The sequence below is a fragment of the Leptonychotes weddellii genome, chromosome 6 (genome assembly GCF_054177405.1).
Source record: "Leptonychotes weddellii isolate Sample4059 chromosome 6, ASM5417740v2, whole genome shotgun sequence".
Classification (NCBI taxonomy): domain Eukaryota; kingdom Metazoa; phylum Chordata; class Mammalia; order Carnivora; family Phocidae; genus Leptonychotes; species Leptonychotes weddellii.
Genome location: NC_138374.1, coordinates 5,871,050 through 5,894,372, shown reverse-complemented (window position 1 = coordinate 5,894,372; position 23,323 = coordinate 5,871,050). Strand labels below are relative to the sequence as shown.

At 51.9% G+C, this 23,323-nt stretch overlaps 1 protein-coding gene across 5 annotated transcripts; it reads right to left on the bottom strand.

Moving 5' to 3' along the window:
• Positions 1 to 1,261: 1,261 nt before the first annotated feature.
• On the bottom strand, positions 1,262 to 23,323 carry UROS (uroporphyrinogen III synthase). 5 transcript variants are annotated; one of them, XM_081823309.1, is made up of 9 exons: positions 23,054 to 23,281; positions 22,783 to 22,866; positions 20,861 to 20,957; positions 18,345 to 18,419; positions 10,666 to 10,740; positions 5,734 to 5,814; positions 5,302 to 5,387; positions 4,274 to 4,372; positions 1,262 to 1,563 (listed from the first exon to the last, which is right to left on the bottom strand). In XM_081823309.1, exons 1-9 carry the CDS (start codon positions 23,114 to 23,116, stop codon positions 1,429 to 1,431), a joined length of 795 nt encoding a protein of 264 aa, XP_081679435.1. In that variant the 5' UTR covers positions 23,117 to 23,281; the 3' UTR covers positions 1,262 to 1,428. The 5 variants fall into 5 exon arrangements, with proteins under 5 accessions (XP_081679435.1, XP_081679436.1, XP_081679437.1 ...); XM_081823310.1 differs by lacking the exon at positions 18,345 to 18,419 and having other exon boundaries at positions 23,054 to 23,305; XM_081823311.1 differs by lacking the exon at positions 22,783 to 22,866 and having other exon boundaries at positions 23,054 to 23,286.

The following is a 23,323-nucleotide window of genomic DNA, read 5'->3' as shown; positions in this document are numbered from 1 at the left end:
TTGGCAGGAGTGTGGGGGTGATGGCAGCCGGGGGCCGTGTGCACACAGGGGACAGTGGGCAGCAGGTGGGTCAGAGGGAGAGCGGTAGTTTGGGGGATATAATCCGGAGCAATCCGGCAGGGCTCTGACCTGCAGGCACACAGTTGGGGGACCGCCTCGGCCAGCGCAGGTCCTGTAGCCATCCCGGGTCCCGGTGGCGACATTCTGTCCCGAGGCTGGCCTCGAGACGCAGCCCCGGCGTGGCGGGCCCTGCTTTGTGGGGGCCTGCACGGCGCGGCCTCTGCGCTCCTCGGCTGCGGGGCTGCTTGGGGCCGGGCTCTTCCCCAAGCTCAGGAAAGGTAACGCCGGCAGAAAAAGGCTCCTTGGGAGTGGCAGGGATTCTAAACGCACCTCATCAATCCAGACCTGATGTTCAGATCAGAAGGAAGCGGTGGGATGGATTCTGACCCATATTCAGAAACATGACTACAGACAGAAAATACGGGGCCATCATGGAACCTGCGGAATTTCCATTCAGGTCACTAACGATTACCAGGTCCTTACTTTTGTACTGAGGTCACGTGGAGGGGAGGTGGCTCAGGAGCGCCATCAGTCTGGGCCTCCGTGCTTATGTTCACAAGTCCCCTTCAGAGCGTCCTGGCTGGTCACTCACTCGCTGGGTGACCCCGAGCAAAGCATTTAATGCCCCGAGTCTCAGGGTCTTCCCCAGAGAAACGGGAATCCTAGTGGCATCCACTCCTCAGGGCGTTAAGGGGACCGGGGAGGAGAGAGGCAGAGCACTGCGCGCGGGGACTGCCAACGTGACACACCTTCCGGGGAATGCACTCGTGCTGGGCAGACAGTCCTCCTTCCTGCCGAACGACGGACACGGTTTCATTCCACCCAGCTCAGGCTCCAGGCCAAGATTTTAAAAGCGGAAAGAAAGTTTGGGGGCAGCCTCCCCAAGCCTGTCTGCAGGGCACTGCGTCCTGCGGGCAAAGCCCTTCTGTGTAAACCAGCCTCCCCGCCTCTCAGACGCCCTGCCTGGTCTAAGCTGCCTTTCATTTCTGAAGGAAAGAAAGTCTCTCCGTATTTGAATGGCAGGTGTCCACAGCTCACAAAGCCGGGACTTGAACATCCTTTTTATAGGATGCATAAAGCTACTTCCTACACAGCAGGTCTTATCATTCCTACGGGGTTGGGCAGTTCTCAGAACATGGGCACGTCTTTTTCCTCCACAAACACAGCTCTGCGTGGAAAACGATACACAGCGAGTGACAACTCAGCGCGAAGAGCCAGGTGGTTTATTTGGTTTTCTTCCCTCTGCCAGAGGAGCTCTCGCCGGGCCCATGTGTCCCGGGGGTTCCGCGGAGGCATGAGGCAAAGGTGTGGGGAGCCCCGCCGATGCCTCGCCTCCCTGCACCAGCAGCAGCGGGACGGGCCACCGACTCAGCAGCGGGGGGCCTGAAGGGCCAACCGGAGGCCCTTGGCCAGGGCTGGCGGTGTGGGGCTCTCGGCCAGGCAGCTCACAGGCAGGCCCTGGGCAGTCAGCGCGCGGGCCGTGCTGGGGCCGATGGCGGCAAACTGCAGGGGGAGAGAGAGGGAGCTTCAGCGCACCTGCGGGGCCGGCTGGGCGGACGGGGGCAAGGCCTGGGCCCGTCAGGTCATCGCAGCTCCCAGCACGTGTGATCACCCCTCCCGATGTGAACCCAGCCCTACACCCGCAAAATGCCTTTGCCTGCATGACCTCATTACAGCCTCCCCGCCGGCCTGCGGCTCGGGTGCAGGGCAGGGGCGCCAGGCCCCTGCTCCGGTGCCCGCCGTCTTGGCTGCCTCTCCATAAGCCTCAGCCGCCCACAGTTCTGCCCTGGGTGGGGGGCCAAGTGGAGCAGACAGCAAAGTCTGAAAGGTGCTCTGGGGGTGGCAGGGGCCCCGGCTGCGCTCCCCAGGAAAACGCAGCAGCCGAGACCGGGACCTGGAGCCGGAGGCCAGGTTCCCATCCTAGCTCCACAGGATAGTGGCCCTAGCAAGTGACCCTCCCTCTCTGGGCCTCCGTCCCTTCATCTGTAAAACAGAGGGGAACAGCCTTCCCCGTTGGGCTGCTCTGAGGGTCACGTGGGGGCAGTGTGAGCAACCACGTGGCCAGGGGCCCCGGCACAGAGAAATGGTCGGCGGTCACCAGTGGCTGCCGCTGATGGGAACACGGTTACTCCAGATGAGAAACTCCAGCGGCCTGAGGCTCGTCAGCCGGATGCCTCTCTCCAAACATCGCACGTTTGATGGTCATATGCAGAGCCTCGCTTGGGGCTGAATGTGGTTTTTTGTTGTGGTGACCCCGGCCCTTGCTAGGTGTCCTCACAAGTCACTTAGCCCCTCTGGTCCTGTTTCCTCATCTGTAAAAGGGGTACAATTACCCTTGCTTGGCAGGGCTAGTGGGGGGGTAAATAAGATCTGTTGCTCTGGCAGGGAGAGCACTCACGTCACTCCCACCCCAACACTGGGGTGCACGCACCCCTGCCTGGGAGTAGGTCTGTGAGGATGGCAGCCCTTACCCTGGGCCGGGTGTGGTGCAGGGAACTATCTCAAGACTTGAAGCCCCTCTTTCTGGGGCATGTCAGAGCCACAGGACAGAGGCTGCTGCCCCCCCGGAAGCCCGAGCTCCTGTAGCCCTCCCCCACCCCCGCCACTCCACCCTGAGACGCAGCCATTCCTCAAGAAACTCCCTGAGGAAAAGATGGTGCCGGACCCCTACCTCAGAGCAGGCACAAACGTGAACTCAAAGTGGATCACGGACCTAAATGTAAGAGCTGAGACTGTAGACACAGAAGAAACGTGGGGGGGCCCTTCATGCCCTGGGATTGGGCAGTGGTGTCTGAGACACAAGTCGCAAAGGAAAAGATAGATGAGTGGGTCTTCACCAAAACGGAAAAACCGTCGTGCCTCTAAAAGGGCACCGTCTCAGAAGTGCAAAGACAGCTCATGGGATGGGGAAAATGTATCGGATGGGGAACTTGCATCCAGGAACCCGTACAGCCCAGCAACAGCCGCAACAAGACACACGGCCAGGACGTGAACAGACACCTCTCAGAAGAAGATACAGAAGCAGCCGACACGCACAGGGAAAGACGCTCAGCGTCATCGGTCACGGGAGCAATCCAAGTCAAAACTCCCCCACAGCCGCTGGGGCGGCTGTGATCGTGAAGACCAAACTTACAAGTATTGGTAAGGGGGGGGCAGGAAGCAGAACCCTCCTGCGTAGCTGGTAGTCCCGATTTTACTTGATTCCTACCCCTGGACCGGTGGGCGAATTCTACCAGATACTGCCTGGAAGTGCTCCGTCACCTGGCCACGGCTCAGGTATCACCGCGGCTAACAACATAGAATCCGTCCTCCTGGGTTCAAATCCCTTCCTCCTGTGAGGCCTAGGGCAAGACGCACTACTTCTCTGAGCCCAGTTCTCCACCTGCAGAACTGGGAACCGGTGCGGACTGCGAAGGTGTGCCGTGAGTCGCACCTGTAGTAAAAGCTAAGAGCACGCACTCTGTGTGAGTGCACACGGTGCTGGTGGCCTCTGTCCTGGGGCCCCAGGTGGCCTCCACCCTTTCCTCGGTCCCACTGGAGCCAGTTCAAGAGCCTTCCCGTTACAGGCCCCAAAAGCCTCGTCGTTACTTATAGACTCCTAGCAAATGTGGTCCCTCACAAGTGGGAATGCCGTCCCGTGCCTACGTCACTGCCCTCCCCTTGTCATGGAGGCACATTATCATCCCACAGCCTCACGGGAAGAAGGGTGAGTGCAGTACAATAAGATATCTTGAGAGAGTTCACGTCACTGCTACCACAGGATATTGTTGTAACGGCTTTATTATTAGCTATTGTTGTTAATCTCTTACTGTGCCTAATTTAGAAATTAAACTTCATCACAGGGATGTATGTGTAGGGAAAAACACACTATATCAGGATTGGGTAGTAGCCGTGCTTTCACACATCCACTTGAGGGTCTGGGAACTTATCCCCTGCAAATAATGGGTGACTACGTGTCTATAAAAGCCACAGAGGGATAATCATCCTCATGATACAAATGAGGAAATAGGCTCAGAGAGGTTAAGTAAGGTGTCCGAGAGCACCAGCCAGGAAGTGATGCTGGAGAATTCTCGAGCCTGGTCTCTCCAGGGCTACGAGGTGACATCAGGGTGTCTGCTTGGTCAGGAGTGCTTTGACTTTACATGGGAACTCTAGGTAATTAGTAAGAATTTTTAAAAACCTTAAAAGACCAAAAGCCCACGGAATATCTCACCTTAATTTGATCAATGTTGTCGCCAGATAACTCTTGAATATGCTTGAGGCTGTAGGTAAGGCCAGAGGGACTGAAAAATGTGATGCTGGCCGGAACGCCCTGCAGGGAGAGCATAAGATCAGTCTGTCGCCACAGGCCAAGGAGAGAGAATGTTCCCCTGGTTCCCCCAGCCAGGCACCATCAGCCCTGGAGCCCCAGGAGGCAGCCCCCAGGCAGCCCCACGGATTCACAGCAGGAGGGCTCCTGGTGGACGTGGCCTTCTCTTCTCCCTTGAGGCCAGGGCCGAGTTCAGGCGAGGCACCGTTCAGAGGACAGGGTGCCACTGGGGAGGCTGGGCGCTGCTCCTCATCGCTCTGCGGCCCACAGGTGTGTGTCTGCCTGGCCAGAGGACAGGGGCACTGTGGACCCGCATGCCCAGCCGAAGCAGACGCTGCCCCTAGCTCACGTGGCCAAAGTGGCCCTGATCAGCGAGGCAGCAGTCCAGGCTGTCAACTCTGCGTCCTTTCTCAGGAGACAGAAGGCAGACTGGCTGCGTGGCTCTCTGTTTTCGTTTGCACTAAGGGGACGTCCAGAACCAGCAAGGCATTCAGAAGCCTGTCCCAGGAGAGGGGGGAGGCGTCGCACTGAATACAGATGTGGAAAACCTTAACTCACACAGGCGCCACCCACCCCCCTGCCCGAAGCCTTCAGAGGTCCCTGTGGCTTCCTCGGTGGGTATTGTGGGCCTTCCCAGTATGGGCCGAGCCTCCCGTCCCAGCCTCTGCCCCGGGGCTCCCCCAGTGCCCCACACATGCCGAACAGTCACAGCATGGCCCCTTGCTGCCCAGGCTCACTGTGTCTGGGGTGATATCCACAGGGCTTTGTGCATTTTCTCTCCTTTCACCCTTCTAAAAACCTTCCGAGAGAGGTCTATTCCCATTTCACAGATACAGAGATGGAGCCTTGGGCAGTCATGCGGCTGGGATGGTGAAACCACGCACAGGGGTTTGGGCCTCCCCGCCGCCAAGTCTCCTGCAAGCACCACCCACCTGCTTCGAATAGTAGCTGTTGAGGTTCACTTGGATTCCCGGGTGTGGGATCTTCTGATAGACAGTTATGCTTTCCATGGGAATCCCTGGACACAATCAAAAGCAGGGAATAGGCTTTATTCCACCGGGAACACCGGGCTCCATCCTGAGGCTCTCCTCTGCCCCGGGACCTGCCCCGGGGTCCGTCCACACCAGCGCCACCCGCACCCTTGGCGAAGGCTGTGACACTCTGCGGGCTCCTAGCCGGAGCCGAGCGGGCAGACGAGCGCAGGGCTACGGTCAGGACAGTAGACTGCACCCCACGAGGGCCGCCCGCCCTCCCTCGGCCTGCCCTCCCCCGGGGGCTCTGCACGGCGGACCACGAAGGTTCCCGGCAGACCCGAGGAGGCGGACCAGGGAGGCTGTGTCCACGAGCCAATGCATTGCCGTCACCTCTGTCCTTGAGCATTTTCGGCAGGATTTCTCCTTTGACGGTTCCACAGGGAAACAGAAGAGGCAATGCTGGTGACTCCCCTGCAGATAAATAACCAGACTTTGTCAACGCTTTCAAGAAGGGGGTGCACGTGCCCAGGGCACGGGGAGCAGCAGTTCCGGGCCGCCCAGCGGCTGTGCGTGGGAGGGAAGAAGCTGACCCTGCTGTAGGAAGATCACAGGGGATTCGGCCACGGCGCTCAGAAAACGGGCATCCCCGCAAGCCGGGGCCGCTGTCCCCCAGACCCCTCCAGCCCCTCTGGTCCTGACGCGGCGCCTGGGCTGCGGGCACGAGCTAGCAGGCGGCTCTGCACTTGGCTGGAGTCACAAGGCACTGCTGCAGCCACGCTGCGCCTCGGGAGGAGCCCTGGAGGCCACAGGCGGTGGCCGGAGCCAGGGCCCACACTCAGGAGGTGGCAGGGAAATGGCAGCCACAAGTGGCCCTGCGGCCGCCCCCAACAGAGACGAGCTGCGTGCCTTCTGTCCCCTCAGGACGGCGGCCACCCGGCCAAGTGCCCACGGGGCGGATGGGTGGCCGTGTAGGGGCCTGCTGAGAATGGCCTGCCTCCCACCCTGCTCCCCGTCCCCACTCTAGGAAGACCTTGGGGTGCGTTCGGCTCCAAGCTCTCTGCAGAACGAAGATGGCATGCAGTCTGAACACCAACCTGAGACACTACCATCTAACAAAACCGATGGGCGAATCCTCCCCAAATGTGAACATTCTGATAGAACCACCCCCCCCCCATGTCCATCCATCAGTTGGAAGAAGTCTTAATGGCTGTTGGTCACACACAAACGCATTTTTCTGTACCCGTCAGATCTCCCCGAACACCTCTTTGGGGATTGCAGTCGGAGGAAGAACAAAGCAAGCACTTCCCGTCTAGCACCATCTCCCGGAAGGCCCAGACCAACCACAGGAATAACTTCCTTTTTCCAGGTTATTCGAGAACTACGTCCTGGTGAACGTGTTCTTGATTTAAGCTGCTCTGTAACTATCAGCACGGACGTAAAAGAACACAAGGAACTGGGAAAAATTCAAATGTAGACAATAGATGCCCACTGATTTCTCTTTTCCAGTGGGAGCAAAGGTTTCATGCACTGTAGATGCCATCCTTGGAAACATATTTTCAAAGCCATGTTCAGGTGCAACTTTCTTAACCAGAGCCCAGGCGTCCCTCCAGGTCTGTGTGTCTGTCCATGTGTGTTAGGTGCTGGGGTGTGCAGGATTCTAGAGACCAAAGCTGCTCCCACAGACCCTCCCAGCCATCTGCTCTGGGGCAGCTTCGGGAATGCAGCAGGCAAGCCAAGGGCCTGCCTTTCCAGCAAGCCCAGCCCTAGAGGTGTGCAAGGGGCCTTCGGAAGATTCCGGAATCTGCCCTTCAAAGCATCTCTTCGGAAGGTCTAGCCTAGTATTGAGCTGCTCATGCTTATTCTCGGATTGCTGGCCGCTAACTCGGGGGATGGGAGCTTAGTATGTGTGTCCTGGTCCAGGACAGATGCCTGTCTTTTCTGACGGCATCACCAGTGCCTGGAGAGCCAGGCCCTGCATGCAGGCCCAGTCAGCCCAGCGGACGTCATGGAAACCCGTGACACTCTCAGGAAAGGGAGGAAAACCTGAAAATGTCCTGGTTAGAATCCTCTTCTGCTGGGTGGAGATGTACCACAACTATCCTTCCTGGGACCCACCCCCTTCAAGAAGTCAGAGGCAAAGAACCCATTCTTTTTGGGGGATAAGTTTACTGCCTGCGGATTTTTAACCCAAATAGGCCACTGCTAAGTAGGTCAATGCTAAAGCTGGCTGATTCTGCAGAGGTGTGAGAGGTTCCCGGAACAATAGGGAGACAGGGGCCTGCAGGGGTCTCACCCGACAGAGAAGACACAGAATGGGGACTCACGGGGCTCAGAGGTTGCCCATTTCTTTAACAGGAAGGAGGCCTGGACTGCTGGGCTGTGGGGGCTGAGGCCAGCAAGGGTGCTGAAAATCCCAGGAGAGGGTTGTGCTGAGGGGCTGGGGACTCCATAAGTACTCACTGTAGTAATTAAGGTAACAAGGCTGATTTTTTAAAAAATGCCTTTTCACTGGAGGACACGTGTGTGGCTGGAAAGCTCCGACAACTGCCAGGTCTGCACTGATTTCGGCCTCCCAGGCGAAGCTGGGAGATGCGGCCGTGCAGAGATTCTCGTGGTGGAGAATCCGGACAACAGGGATGCGAGGGAAGGAAGGGCCGAGCTAGTCCAAGAGGCTGCAGGAGTGGCCATCGGCAGCCCCCAATCCAGGGACATTTCAAATAACTGCACCCCCCTCTGTCTGACTCAGGCGGACCCCTCTCTTGCAGAATGCTGTAATGCCCCCTTTTACCATTTATTTGCTGCTTTCTTTTCCATTAGAGCAGATCTCCTGGAAGGGGAGAATTTTCTATCAGAACAATGGGCTATCAGATTAAATGAGTTAATAGTTTTAAGTGCCCTCGATGGTATCTGTCACGTAGTAAAAAGTGTTAAGTAAAAGAAATAAGCAATAACTATGAATTGGCCTGTTGACTCCAAACACTGGAAGTAGATTCTGAGCTTTTAAAATCCAGTTTCAGAGCTTGCTGGGGCAGAAAATCATTAATGCCTTGGTAAAACCAAGGTGAAAGTCCTTATTAGCAGTCAAGAAGGATTCCTGTGTGGATATTCTAATTGCGAATTAAAGATTTATTAGGACACACAGGCGTGCTGGTAACAAATGAGAAGTAACAAAGGCTTTGCAAAGAATGCCGCCCCGTCTCGCCGAGATAAGGCAGAGTCCGTTCCCATCTCCCCTCTATGCCTCGAGTCAGTTAATTGAAACACCAGGGTGGTATCTCAGAAGTGACATGGATCCTTCCTGCCTTGTATACGTACGCGGAGCAAGGAACACCAGCCTGACGACTCTGGACCTGAAAGTGAGGAACGACTCAATTTCCTTCCATCTCTTTCCAGAACTAGTGTGTCAGCGGTGAGTACAGCCAGGTCATCTACCCTGGAGACAGGCTGCGGCCACCTGTTCATTAAGGAGCTAAATGTGGTACCACCCACGGAACCAGTCATTCGTCTTCCTAAACCAAAGCACTTAATCCCCCGGGGAATGCCAAGTTCTACCATTTACATTGATTTCCACATTAAAACAGAAGGGCTTTGTTACTGTTTAATGGTGACCACTGTCCTCTACAAATATTAGAAATAAAGAGCCTGGCGTTGGATCATTCTGGAACATATGCATCCCATGCCACAGACTGCTGGGGAAAAACCCAATCACATGACGTTCCTCTCGTCCCAGAAAAGGTGAGGCTCAGTGACCCTCAGAACAGTCCCATGGGCCTGAGGACCCTGAGGTGCCCAGGGCTGTGTTCACCCCTGGACCACCGGCATAATTGCCCTTGGCTTCTCAGCAGCTTTCAACGCCTGGCCGTACAGTATCAAGCGACTGGCAGGTCTGAGCTGATCCTCAAGAAGATGGCCGCTCAGCTTGGCCGGGCCTGTTGGCATGGACCAAGCCCTCTCTCGCCTTGCCCCCCGAATGCCCTCCTGTCACGCCAGAACAGTTCAGCGCTCAGCAAACACCGCATGAGAACACCTGTGTGCCGGGCCACAAGGCAGGAGTGGGTTCAGCGACAAGACGAGGCATAAACAGCATGTGTGTGGTGGGGGTGGCCAAAGGAGGGCCAAGGTCTCCAGGACAGTGGACATGGAAGGACCACAGCCTATGGCGTCCCTGTCACAGAGGAGCCTACGTGAAGGACAGGGCCTCTGTAGGCAGCACCAACGGGAGGGAGGAGCAGAGACAGCTGTGCAGGAGGCGGGAGGTGAGGATGTGCTGGGAGCACCGGATGGCCAGCTGGGGAGCCATGGACCCGGCCACTAGAGTCGTGGGCCGGGCGACTGTCCTGTTGAACAGCCCCCGAGGCCTGCAGTTCAGGTGGAGTGGTGGACACAAGAGCCGGGGTGGGAGGCCCAGCGGTGCTGCCCTGGGATAGGAACACAGTGCTGGGTACTCTGCTCCAGCCCAGGCCAGCACCTGCTTTGGCCAGGATGGGGCCCGGAGGGTCACTGGATTAGGGCTCACCTCCTTTGTCCCTGGGGCTTTTGGAGGGTCTCTGAAACACACCCCCTTAGGAAGAAGAGCATTTTTCAAAACTTAGAGACATGAGCAAACTAAAGCAAAGAGCCGGGCTGGGATACAGTGGCAGATGTGACCAGAAGGCAGGGAGTGCCTTCCCTCCAGCTGCCCTGCTCCACCGCCCACAGGCAGCCTCCAGCCTGGCCCTGGAGACTCTGTGGGGGGCAGAAGCAGCAGTGGGAACCCATGTCTGTTGAGTGTTGATGGCCTTCCCGCCCCTCTCGCTCCGAGAGCTCCCCCAAAGCTTTGTTTCCATCAGGGCCGCACCCGCACTGAAAGGCAAACACCTCTACAACCAGCGTCCTCTCAGGTCCCGGTCCACACGCTGCCCAGGGATGCACTCCCAGGGGGTGGGCCAGCCCTGAGAGGGCACTCAGAGGAGGCGGCCCCCCGAGAGGGGGGACACAGACTCAGGGGAGGTGCCCAGCTGCAGTAGCCCGCCTCCACTCCGGGTAGCATCACTGCGGACGGTCTCCCTGGATTTGTCTCCGAATGCTTTGTTTTGTGTCATGTTGGAGTTGTCTCAAGTCCTCTGGTGGAGGGGGCGGAGAGAGGCGGGCTGAATCTCAAACAAGCACAGACACACACCGGGAAAGGAGCCCGCGGTCCCACGAGCGGCCTGCACGCTGCGCGCCAACCAGCGTCACCACGGAGAACGCGCCCAGGAAATGTTCCTGTCCCGGGGGGTCAGGGGTGAGGCCAACAAACAAAAAGTAAATGGGCTTCAGGTGGAGTGACCTTTTTCTACTTACGGGAACAAATATATTCTGCAAGCTTTTCTGCATTTCCGCAGTGTGCTCCTTCTGTATCCAGGCCAATTTTATTCACTGGAAAACAACAAAAGAAATATGTTTTCACGTGGCTATTAAAGACCTCTGTTCTTGGGTTGTTTGCTAATGTGCAAATACAAAGGAACGTCTCCTCCTGAAGGCAGGTGCAGGGGGCGGCCGGCACTGTGTCGGACGTGAGGGTGCTGGGCCCCGGGCCCACCCTTCCTAGACGTGTGGCTTTGGGTCACGTGCCAGTTTCTCTGAGCCCCACTGAGCTCGGCTGCACTAGGGGAAGACGCCACCACCGGGGACTGCTTTAAGGATTATACGAGATGATGAGAGCAAACCGCGGGCCCCCTAGGGGAGCTGAAGAAAGGCGGTTTCTTACCAGCCAGTACGGAGGTGGTGAGCATTTAGGATTTACTACTTCTCACAGGGCATGAGAGAGTCCTCGTCCTGCCGGGAGGCCAAGGCCAGCGCCCATCCAGAAGGGGGTTGTGGGCTGACGTGGCCAGACTGAAATGGCAGGGAGGGCAGGAGTGGTTCCCCGGCAACCTGCCAACAGCGACCCCCAGTACTGCAACTACAGGTCATCTGGGGCGAGGGGCAGACCAGCAGCTTTGAGAGACTCCTCAAGAAGTGAGGCAGGAGCAGGCGCCCCCTCCCCGGGCCCCCCTGCACTCTTCCACACGGGAAACACTGGCCACTGTGCAGAGGACGCTGGGGAGGAAGGGCCACGGGCCCCGCGCCATCAGCGCTCAGCACCTGCGCCCGGGGTGTGGCACCTCCCTGACGGAGGAGGAGCTGTGGCCCTTCCATTTCGGATTCACGTGAGAGCGCTGGCTAAGAACAAACTGCAGCTTTCACATCCACACCATCAGCTCTTCACTGACAGGTCATTTCAAGGGTCCTGAGCCCAAGAGACAAAAGTCACATGCAGCTGTCAACTTTGTTCCAGAACAAAGCCCTTGTTCCGCTGCATGGCCAGCCCAGGCCGGGCCGCCCATCCTCTGACTGAACTGGGAAGGTCTCGGTGCACCAAGACCCTGATGACTTCCCAGTAACGGAACTGGGACGTGAGTACCGCAGTGATGTTGGTATCTAACGTTGGCGCTCATCCGCATTGCTCCTGTGTTAACTAGACGGGAGGAAGCCCATGCAGACTCTCACGTGCGGCCTCGCTGTTCCGAGTGAGCACTGGCGCATTACTTCGTCCTCGCACGACCCTGGGACGAGGGCTCCTGAGAGCAGGAATCGGAGGCCCTGAGCCGTCCAGTGCCTGTCAGCTCTGCCTGAGAGGGCAGGGACTGGGCTGTGGGGCCCGCCGGCAGCCCGCAGAGGCTCTCTGTAGAGATCAGGGCAATGGATGTTTGCCGGAAGGTCTCAACCCCTGTGGCGGCAAGGCTGGCTCTGCTCTAAGTGGGTGCAAGCATTTCAGCCAGCCCTCGGGCCCAGGCAAGCCCGCCTTTGGGGCCTCCCCAGGCCATGATGACAGGGGACCTTCAAGTGACTCACAGCTGTGTGAAACGAACCAGCCTGACCCCAGACAAACCTGCCATCGTGTTCTTTACATTTAAGAAGTTAAGGCTAGGACTGCCATGGTGGATCCAGTCGGAGGGCTTGTGTAAACCTGGGGGTGAGCTCCCCTGCTGGTGGATGCCTATGTGCAAAGGTACCCTGTGGTTATCTGAAGGTGAGATAAAATTCTTAGTGCAGGATGCCTGGGTGGCTCAGTCAGTGAAGCGTCTGCCTTCAGCTCAGGTCATGATCCCAGGGTCCTGGGATTGAGTCCCACATCGGGCTCCCTGCTCAGTGGGGAGTCTGCTTCTCCCTCTCCTGCTCTCCCTGCTTGTGCTCTCTCTCTCTCTCTGACAAATAAATAAAAATCTTAAAAAAAATGCTTAGTGCATAAGCAAATCAGTAAGAATCAACAAATGGGATGTGAAGACATATTAAGGTTATAGATATAGATGATTTCAGTATTGTCCCAAAATTAATGGGAAAACGAAGCAATGAAAAACACTAAAAAGCCAGATATGGTTTATGGGGTGCCTGGGTGGCTCAGTCAGTCGAGCATCCAACTCTTGTCTTTGGCTCATGGGTCCTGGGATCAAACCCTGGGTCGGACTCCACGCTCAGCGAGGAGTCTGCTTCAGGATTCTCTTCCTCTGCCCCACCGTCCACTCGCTCTCTCTTGTGCACTCGCTCTCTCTGTCTCTCTAAGATAAATAAGTCCTGATGGACTTTGACATCAAGACCACTTGCTTGGGCCCGGTTTCCATTTCCACTATGCGAAACATTTCTATCTTCTCTTTGCTTAAAATGTTCCATTCTCCTGACCTGACCTGCAGCTTCTGGGGGAAGCAGAGGCAGTTCTCGTGCTCAATTTGACCAGAGGGCTCCTGTAAAATGGCTCCCAGTGATCTCGGTGCTCACACCACCTTGACATCCCTCCTCTTGAGTGTGGCCTGGACTGACTCCATTCAAACAAAAAGAAGATGGCAGAAGTGATGGGATGTCACTCCCAAGATTAGATTATGAAAAGACTGGCTTCTGGCCTGGATGCTCTCTTTCGCTGGCTCTTGGATTGTCTCGCACGCAAGAGGGAAATCCTGCTGTCGTGTCATAACATAGCCCTTAGAGAGGGCCACGTGAGGGCTGGGAAGTGGAGGCATGTGCGTGATCTGGAAGCAGGACCCCCAAGTCAGGCCTTGAGATACCTGCAGCCTGGTGAGAGACCCCGAGCCAGACGGACCCAACTCAGCCATTCCCAGATGTCGGACTCACAGAAACCGTGAGAAATTAAACGCTTATTGTTTCCAGCCACTAAGTTTTGGGGCAATTCGTTACACAGCAAAAGATGACTAACACACGGGCCTGGTCTCCCCCGGCTGTCCGTGTTCAACTTCCTCTAACTCTCCAGGCTCTTGCTGAGCCTCGGGATGAACAGAAGCGTCCAGCAGTTCACTAGAGAGAGCTCCTCTGGGACATCATGTCTGGGAAGGTGAACTAAGATAGAAGGTTCCAAAGTTGGGTGACTGACTTTCATGTTAAGATAGAATGTGGTTTCTCCTAAGAGATTTCTTTTCTTCTCTTTTTTTTTAAGTAATCTCTACACCCAGTGTGGGGCCCAGCTGAGCCAGCCAGGTGCTCCTCTCCCAAGAGACTTTTTAAAGGAGCAAAATCCCTAATTTCATCTCTCCTTTGATCATGTGCTCCCAGCATTTAGAACATGTCCTTTTCCTTCACAGCGGTACAAACAGGTCCCGTGGGACCAGGCTCTGTGCCACAGGGAATGCTGGCCCACGCTAGCCCGCTCTGTCTCGGGTTTCTCATCCCGTATCACCACTTTTGCTCTCGGGTTTTCTTCTCACTTGACGGAACAATGAGATGCAAAATGCGTAGTGGTGCCGCTGAGATCAGACCGAAGGTAGCATGAGAATCAAAATGGGATAATTTACAAACATGCCATGTTTGATAGCTGAAGTGTTGCTCTCTAGACTTTTCTTTCCTCTTCTACTTCAGAAAAAAAGAAATGGTGCAAGAAGGTGCGAGCAAATTCTTAACTGATTTGGGGGGGAGGGGGGAGTGGGGGCAGTTTCCTTGGCAACCAAGGCCTGATTCCCTCTTTGCTCATCTGCAGAGCTCCCAGGTGCAAGTTGCTCTGCGCTGGAAAACGATGCACCAGCTCTTAATTAGTCAGCAACCCGCAGCTGGGGAACTCCTTGACGTCATTTTGTTCTCTGGAAAGAGCGCTTTTCATTCTTAAACTACTCTCACTCATCCTGGGGTGCCTGGTGGCTCAGTCGTTAAGCGTCTGCCTTCGGCTCAGGTCATGAACCCAGTCCTGAGACTGAACCCCACATAGAGCCCCCCGCTCAGTGCAGAGCCTGCTTCCTCTTCCTCTGCCCCTCCTCTGCTTGTGCTCGCTCTCTCTCAAATAAATAAATACAATCTTTAAAAAAAAGAACACTTTCATTCATACTGCATCTTCCCCTGATATCTTAAAATTCATTTGGACAATCATTTTGAAACAAACTGCCCATTGATGGCCTCACAATTGACTCACAATTGTTAAGTATTGTTTCATGCTTAATTTTTATGTTCGTTTGTAAGGTTGATTTTTAATGATTCACTGTTTACCTTTGTGCTTTAAAAATAACATACAAATTCAAGACTGTTTGGAAAATGTAGAAAATACTAAGAAAATTGTAAAAACAACTATAATACCACCATCTGGAGTACCTTTCATAGGGTTATTTCCTTTCAGGTTTTGTTCTTGTAGTAAAAACACATACCATAAAAATTTACCATTTTAACTATTTTTAAGTGTATAACTCAGTGACATTTGGTACCATCATGACCATCACCAGTATCCACTTCCAAGACTTTTTCATCATCCCAAATGGAAACTCTACACCAGACTAAACAAGAACTTCCCATTTCCCCCCCGACCCCAGACCCTGCAAACCTCTCCCATACCTTCAGTCTCTGAGTGGCTGGTCTGGGAGCCGCAGGTAAGTGGAATTATACAGTGTTCACCTTTTTTGCATCTGGCTCATTTCACTTAGCATAATGTTTTCCAGGTTCTTCCACATTGTAGCCTCTGTCAGAATTTCCCTCCCTCTTACGTCTGCATGATTCTCTATTTCACGTATATACCACATTTTATCCATTTATCTGTCCATGGATATTTTGCTTGTTTCCACCTTTTGCCTATTGTGACTGATGCTGTTATGAACATTACATACTCCAACAAGTATCTCTGTGAGTCCCTGCTCCTCTCAGACTCCTTTGGGGGTAGGGAGGGCTCTCTAGTACAGTGTCTATATTTTTAAAATAAACTGAAATTGTATCATATATCTATATTGCATCCTGCTTTTTTTTTTTTTAAGATTTATTTATTTGAGAGAAAGCAAGCATGCACACATGGGAGCAGTGGGGTGGGGAGGGGGAGAGGGAGAAGGAGAGAAGCAGACTCCCTGCTGACTGTGGAGTTCTACGAGGGGCTCAATACCACAACCCTGAGATCACGACCCGAGCCGAAATCAAGAGTTGGACACCCAACCGACTAAGCGACCCAGGCGCCTCATCCTGCTTTTTTTCTTAATGTTACATTGTATCTTTCCGACGCTATAAAGATGCTTCAAAATCATTTAAACAGACCACCTAGCCTCTCCTGTCCCCCTTCTCCTTTTGAACATTTCAGCACAAAGGCCCTTAGGTGGGGCAGAGTAACATGAATGTCATGGGGGAGTGGCCAGTGTTGGGTGTCAGAATCCACATGGGCTGAAGAGGGCATCCCTGTGGGGGCAGAGCCAGGGGAGACTGGTTCCTTATAGGAGCACTGATCAAATGAGTAAATGTATGACCTGGGAGCCAGGTTTCTCCTTGCCAGAGATGGGAGTCACAAATACAGAAATGAAAGACCTAGAGAAACTCTGTTGTGTTGGACTATAACTGGAGGTGGTGGAATGAACTCATGGTTTTCAACATAAACAAGTAGATATAAATAAAGATGTGTGTGTGTGTGTGTGTGTGTGTATTCCCTGTGTCTGTGTACTGAAAAGGGCCATGAGCAGTGAGCAGTGAAGTGCAAGGGCAATGAATACGCTAAGCATCCTCATCATGGCTTCTAAATAGCCCTTTCCACTAAAAGGAACCAGGGCTTCTTAAGGAAAATGGTTGATTTTAGGGCTGGGACAGGGAAAGTATAGGACAAACCTGGAACATCTTTTTGCATTAGAAAAGAAGGAAGTACTCAAAGAATGATGGAGACATGTCAAAAGGACACAGAAGTCGCCTTCAAGGGGTTGCCCCTGGCCACAGCAGGGATAATTTGGGCAATAAAATAAATAGACTTAGTAATGGATTGTACCCTATTAAAGAGGAAACCATGAGTCCATACTGATGTAAATCAGCAGCTACTGATGAAGAATACATTATCAGGGGCGCCTGGCTGGCTCAGCAGGTAGAACATGTGATTCTTGATCTTGGGGTTGTAAGTTCAAGCCCCACGTTGGGTGTAGAGATTACTTAAAAAAATAAAATCTAAAAAAAAAAATATGTTATCATATAATTTTAAAGTACCTCCGCACAAAGTAATTATTAATTTCAAGGGGAAAAACGGTAGCTTCACAGGGAGAAGCCTCATATCACCTTAATCAAGGGATTACAAGGAACATTATCAGTAATGGGGCAAATCAAAATGATGCACTGCTGGGTAAGAGGCAAGGGGAAAAGCTTGTGGTATTCCTGCCAGACATATATAACCTGAATCAATGTAATCAGGGAAAAAATCAGACACACCTAAATTGGGGGACCATCTACAAAACAACCGGCCTGTACCCCGAAAGTGTTGAGGTCACAAAGCCAAAGAGACACATGGAGGCCCCTTTCCAGCAGGAAACTAACGAGACATGACAACTAGACGCAAGGCAGGATTCTGAGCTCAACCCTTCTGCTACAACGGACATTATTGAGAACGAGAGGTACTAATACATGCATGTTAATTTCTTGAGTGTGATAGTTGCAGCTAAACAGAAAAATGTGCTTGTTTGTAGGGAACCTACACTCATCTATTTGGAGTTGATGGGACATCACGTTGGCAACTTACTCTCCAGGGTCCAGGAAAGATTGAGTTCTGTGTTACAACTATAGGTTTTCTGTAAATTTCCTTCAAAATAAAAAGTATGTAAAAGAAGAAGCTACATAATTATCACATAGATGTATCCTAATTTATTTAACTATTCCCCTATTGGGGGCTTTCCTTTTTCCATGATTATAAATGATGCTATGATATACATTCTCATATAAAAACCACTTCTCAGGGCACCTGGGTGGCTCAGTCATTAAGCGTCTGCCTTCGGCTCAGGTCATGATCCCAGGGTCCTGGGATCGAGCCCCGCATCGGGCTCTCTGCTCCACGGGGAGCCTGCTTCTCCCTCTCCCACTCCCCCTGCTTGTGTTCCTGCTCTCGCTGTGTCTCTGTCAAATAAATAAGTAAAATCTTAAAAAAAAACAAACAAAAACCACTTCTTTTCTCCTCTATTGGATTATTACCTTTGGCTAGATTATCAGGAAAGGGATTAGTGGGCCAAAGGGTACAAAGCTTGCAATAGAGTTTTATTTTTTATTTTTTAAAGATTTTATTTTTTATTTTTTAAAGATTTCTTTATTTTTAAGTAATCTCTATGCCCAACGTGGGCTTTGAACTCACAACCCTGAGACCAAGAGTTGCATGCTCTACTGACTGAGCCAGCCAGGCACCAATGTAACAGAACTTTTGAATATATACTGAGTAGTAGCAGAGACTACAGGAGAGAAGAAAACCAGGTTTTCATTCCCCAATGACTTCACCATGTTTGTTTTTTTAAAAAAACACTAGTTTAAAAAATGATTTTTTTGCTTATGAAATTTACAAATAGTTAAATGTATAATGCTGCTGTTAAGGTATAGTGAAAGCTCTCTCTCTCTCTAAAATAAATAAATAAATCTTTAAAAAAAATAGGCAACTTTATCTTTCTTATCACTTAGCAAATACCAAGGATTTTAAGAGCTCTGTCCCAGGAAACAGGGACAAAGACAAATACATATTTCTTACTACAAATCACAACATCACTGTCCTTTTTTGGTGTTTTATCTTTACCTTGATTGCTTACCTAGAGAAGCAGTAGCATTTCCGACCACATACACTGACTTAGCATTCCATTTTTCCCTCAGAGAATGTTTCCAGACTGTAAAACATGGAATGAAATGTGAGCTGCAAACACCACAGTGGCCATCTGGACTGTTGCCCAAAGCTCCTTGCTCATCCTAAGACACTTGTGAACAAGGCAAACTATTAATAACCATGTATAAAGAACAGCATCTCAAACTAAAATTCCATTTTTAATCTGTTCATATTCGGCAGGCAAATTTTTTTTTTTTTTAAGATTTTATTTATTTATTTGACAGAGAGAGACACAGTGAGAGCAGGATCACAAGCAGGGGGAGAGGGAGAAACAGGCTTCCCGCGGAACAGGGAGCCCGATGCGGAGCTCGATCCCAGGACCCCGGGATCATGACCTGAGCCGAAGGCAGACGCTTAACGACTGAGCCACCCAGGCACCCCCGGCAGGCAAATTTTTAAAAGTCACTTCATAAATGTTTCAGTATGCCTTGCTTAGAATATTAACTCTTTTCCATGGTTGGTACTAGAAGCATTTTTAGTGTGTACCAGAAAACAAACATAACTTGAAGAATGAATTTGCAGGGTGACATTAGAGTTTAAAAATCTAGACTTTTGGGCGCCTGGGTGGCTGAGTTGGTTAAGCGACTGCCTTCGGCTCAGGTCATGATCCTGGAGTCCCGGGATCGAGTCCCACATCGGACTCCCTGCTCAGCAGGGAGTCTGCTTCTCCCTCTGATCCTCCCCCCTCTCATGCTCTCTCTCTCTCTGTCTCATTCTCTCTCTCAAATAAATAAATAAAAATCTTTAAAAAAAAAAAATCTAGACTTTTATTTATTTAAAAAAATTTTTTTTTAGTAATCTCTACACCCAACATGGGGCTCAAATTCACAACCCCAAGATCGAGAGTTGCACACTCGGGGGGGTGGGGGGGGCACCTGGGTGGCTCAGGTCATGATCCCAGGGTCCTGGGATCAAGCCCCACATTGGGCTCCCTGCTCCACGGGAAGCCTGCTTCTCCCTCTCTCACTCCCCCTGCTTGTGTTCCCTCTCTCGCTATGTCTCTCTCTGTCAAATAAATAAATAAAATCTTAAAAAAGTAAAAAAAAAGAGTTGCACACTTGGGCCACCTGAGTAGCTCAGTTGGTTAAGCGTCCGACTCTTGGTTTTGGCTCGGGTCATGATCTGGGGGTCATGGGGTTGTCTGCTTGAAATTCTCTCCCTCTCCCTCTGCCCCTTCCTCTGCCCCCCTCTAAAATAAATAGATAAGATCTTAAAAAAAAAAAAAGCCACATGCTCTTCCAACTGGGCCTGCCAGGTGACCCTAAAAATCTAGACTTTTAAAGAAAAAGTCACTGGTCATTAAAAAGGGCAACTTAGTGTCTAAAAAAGCAATACACCTGGTTTTATTTGGGACATAAATCTGAAAGCAGTCAAGAAACTATAATCTCGGATGTATACATTAAGTCAAAGTAAAGATCGTAACTTTCAGGTTCATGAGCAAACACAATTTAATAGAGAACATTACCATCTTAGGGCAAAAACAGACACCTTTAACTATGGATGAAAGAAATACAAAGAGAAAATGGGTTGCATAGATATATGCTAAGGCCACTGGGTGTTCAATACTTTTTGAGAAGACAAGGAAACATGAGTTCTCCCTTCCTAAAATCTGATTAGGAGCATAACTTTCCCTTACATTTAAGTGTTATGCTACCCTTTACACTCCCATGGGAGATTTCCTTTTATTTATTTAATTAATTTATTTATTTTTCAAGATTTAATTTTTTTTAAGTAATCTCTACACCCAACATAATGAGGACCACAGTACATGTGCCTCTGGTCAGTGTCCAGGAATAAATGAGATGACAAATGTGAAGTATTTAACAGAGCCTGGTATGCACTAGGCTCTCCATAAATGTTAGCTACAAAGCTATTTGATTGAAAGACTAAGGTGGTTGTTCAGTCTGAAGCCTGGGCTCTGTTCCTGTGTTTTTGAAGGAGAGGGAAGGAGGTAGGAAGAAGGGACTAAGAGATGATCATGTCATTAAGTGCCTGGCACGCCATGGGCCATTTTTTCAATGTGGTTGGATTTTCTCATCATCCCTTTGAGGAAAGAGACTGCCACCAATATATACTGAGGAGAGAGATGACCACCTGGCAGATGAACGCCTCAGGGTCTGAGGACTTTGGGGGCCGCCCTGTCTCCTGTTTCCCAAGACAGTATCTGTGAAATGACGCCTCTAGGCGTCTGCTCCCGTCAGAGAGCTATGAGGCTAACCTGTCATTCTGTGTGGGACATTAAGAGTCAGCTTATAAGGAGAAAGGTCATTTTCTGCTTCCTCCAAAGGTTACACAAACATGAAGTAACTGGGTACGTAAATACCTTCTTGAGCTAAAAGCCATTGAGATGTTTCAAACCTGAAAAATCCATTTCTGGAATCCGGTATCCCTGGTCAGAACAGAGGAAAGAAAGTCCAGTAGAATTCACAACAGAGTCCCCCTCACCTTCCGTTTTATTGTCTTTCTCCAGACACAGGTCCACTGCTTCCACTGCTCTGGGGCTGGTAAAGATGAGTCCGCCATAGCCTTCAGGATGACACAGCTGTGCACCAAACAGCAACAGACATTTTACATGATGGCCAAGTTCAGCATTTCCCAGATTTCCAAATGCTTCACAAAACTAATTCCTTCCATCCATCCATGCATCTACTTATCCATCCATCCATCCACTCTTCCACTCGACACCTACTGGGAGCTTACTATATGCCTAGAACTATTCTAGGCCTTTTAGGATATGCAGGTGAAGTCACTATTCATGGTATTCCCCTCAAGCAGCTCCCAGTCAAGGGGAGAGCCAGGAAAGAGCACTGTAGGGTGGGAGTTGTAACAGGAGTAGAGAGGGGCCATCTGACCCAGCCTGGGCTTGGGTGGGGTGCAGGTGGGAGGGCAGACTGGACCTGCATCTGTAATAAAACTGGAATCTCCAAGGGACGCCTGGTGGTTCAGTCGGCCTTCTCTTGATTTTGGCTCAGGTCATGATCCCAGGGTCCTGGGATGGAGCCTGGCATCGGGCTCCATGCTCAGAAGGGAGTCTGCTTGGACATTCCCTCTCTCCCTCTGCCCCCGCCCTTCGAGTTTTCTCTCTCTCTCTCTCTCTCTCTATGGTAAATAAATACATCTTTTAAAAAAACACTGGAATCTTCAAGGGACGATATCCATGTTGAAGCCTTGATTTTCAAAGACAATAATAGTGATAACATCTACCAAACATTACTGTTTTTACATATTGTGTCCCTCACTCTCTGAAAGTTCCCTGGGAGATGGGTGGGGTTCCTCTTATCTCAAAGATGAAGACTCAGGCGTGGAGAGGCTGAGGAACTGCCCACGGCGAGTGGCAGGGCCAGGACTCCAGCACGTGCCTTGTGCCCCAACTCACTGCAGCACAGTGAGCTAGACAGAGTCCAGAAATGCCTTCAGGGGACACGCTGGCTGGCGGTGACAGGAGAGGCTCCTGTGGAAACTCTAGTCTGTGTGGCCACGAGGTCCAAGAAGTGATCTCAAGTGCCTTTCCAGGCTGCTTATGGGAGGGCATGCTGGTCTGGGTCCTTCTTACCTCATTCCCTCAGCACACAGCCCAGTGCATAGGGGCGTAACAGATGCCAGATCAGTGTCTGTCAAGTACATTACTGAATGACTCATTCAACATTCGGCCCAAATCAAAAGGAAAACACCGGCTTTCCATAAAGAGCAGGAGGGGTGAACCTGGCGCTAACAGAGGCTTGGAGCCTGGGAGCAGGGCTGGGCACCCTAGTTCATGAAACCAGCCTGGCTCTTCCCTAATGTGTCTAGAAAGGAGCTCCGGGGAGATGCCCTGAAGGCGCTCCCCTCCTGGGACTGGGTGCACGCTGGTGAGAGCTGCTTGAGCACTGAAGCTTTGATCTGAAGCATCTGGAAGGCTTTACTGAGATCGTGTCTGGCAAGATTGATCCCAGTTACACCTGGCGGCAGACCTGACGCTGTGGGGGAGCAACCCTCTTGCTGGAGATCTCAGCCGAGCAAGTGGCCCAACCTGGGGCCTCTCCCTAAAATGGCAAAGTAACACCTGTGCAGTGCGTGGTCAGGGCAGGTGGGTAGATGGGAGGACGAACTGGAAGGGCCTGCACGGCTGAGAGCCCTCCCTGCAACCCGCTCTCCCGACACCCCCCCCCACCCCCGCCTTCAGTTCAGGGTGGCTTTCTGGAGGACCTGCTGGAGGCTCAGGGACAGTCTAATAGCCACGCCCACTGGAGCCAGGTGAGGCGGCTCTGCCCTTGTCTTCAAGATTGGTAGTAAAATGAGGAAGCAGCGAAGAAATCCTTCCGGCTTGGGTTGGCAAGGGTTCTACAGAGACTCAGCAATTACGGTACTCAGACACTGACAGACCTTACCTTCTCAGAAAAACTGGGAAGAGACAAAAACTCAAATGATAAAACAGGGATCAGAGTGGCTTCAAGTCCATATAATCCTAATTCCTGCAAATACAAGAATATAGTTCTGGATTGGCCAGGGTTGTTTGGAAAATAAGGAAAGCGTCACAGTACCAACTTACTCTGTGTCAGTGGCTCGGAGGGTTCACAGACCCCCCTACGCCTCACCCCCTTAGCTTCCCTAGTAAGACAGTGTCATGCTGTGCGGGACCTGGAGCCTCGGGCAACTTACCCTGATGTATGGATCTTGGCCACAGTCGTCCTCCTTAGCGTCTTTCAGTAAGAGAACCTTCATTATCACCTGGCAGTCCTTACAGGGCGCTGGGACAGAGCAGGGAGACGGATGGATCTTAATTAGATCTCAAAGACTCTTCCTAAGCAATGTCGGATGGGACGGAAGCACGGGAAGAAAGTTATCAACTGCTCGCTGAGGTGACCGACCTATCCCTCGCCCACAATGACTTAGCGTTAATGGGCTTGTTCCTTCTGAAGCCCCTGTCAC

Coding starts and splice junctions, on each gene's coding strand:
- UROS (XM_081823309.1), bottom strand. CDS start 23,116: ATGAAGGTTCTCTTACTGAAAGACGCTAAGGAGGACGACTGTGGCCAA. Junction 22,867..23,053: donor GCCAAGATCCATACATCAGG/GTAAGTTGCCCG, acceptor TTGTATTTGCAG/GAATTAGGATTATATGGACT. Junction 10,741..18,344: donor AAATGCTACTGCTTCTCTAG/GTAAGCAATCAA, acceptor GTTGTTTTCCAG/TGAATAAAATTGGCCTGGAT.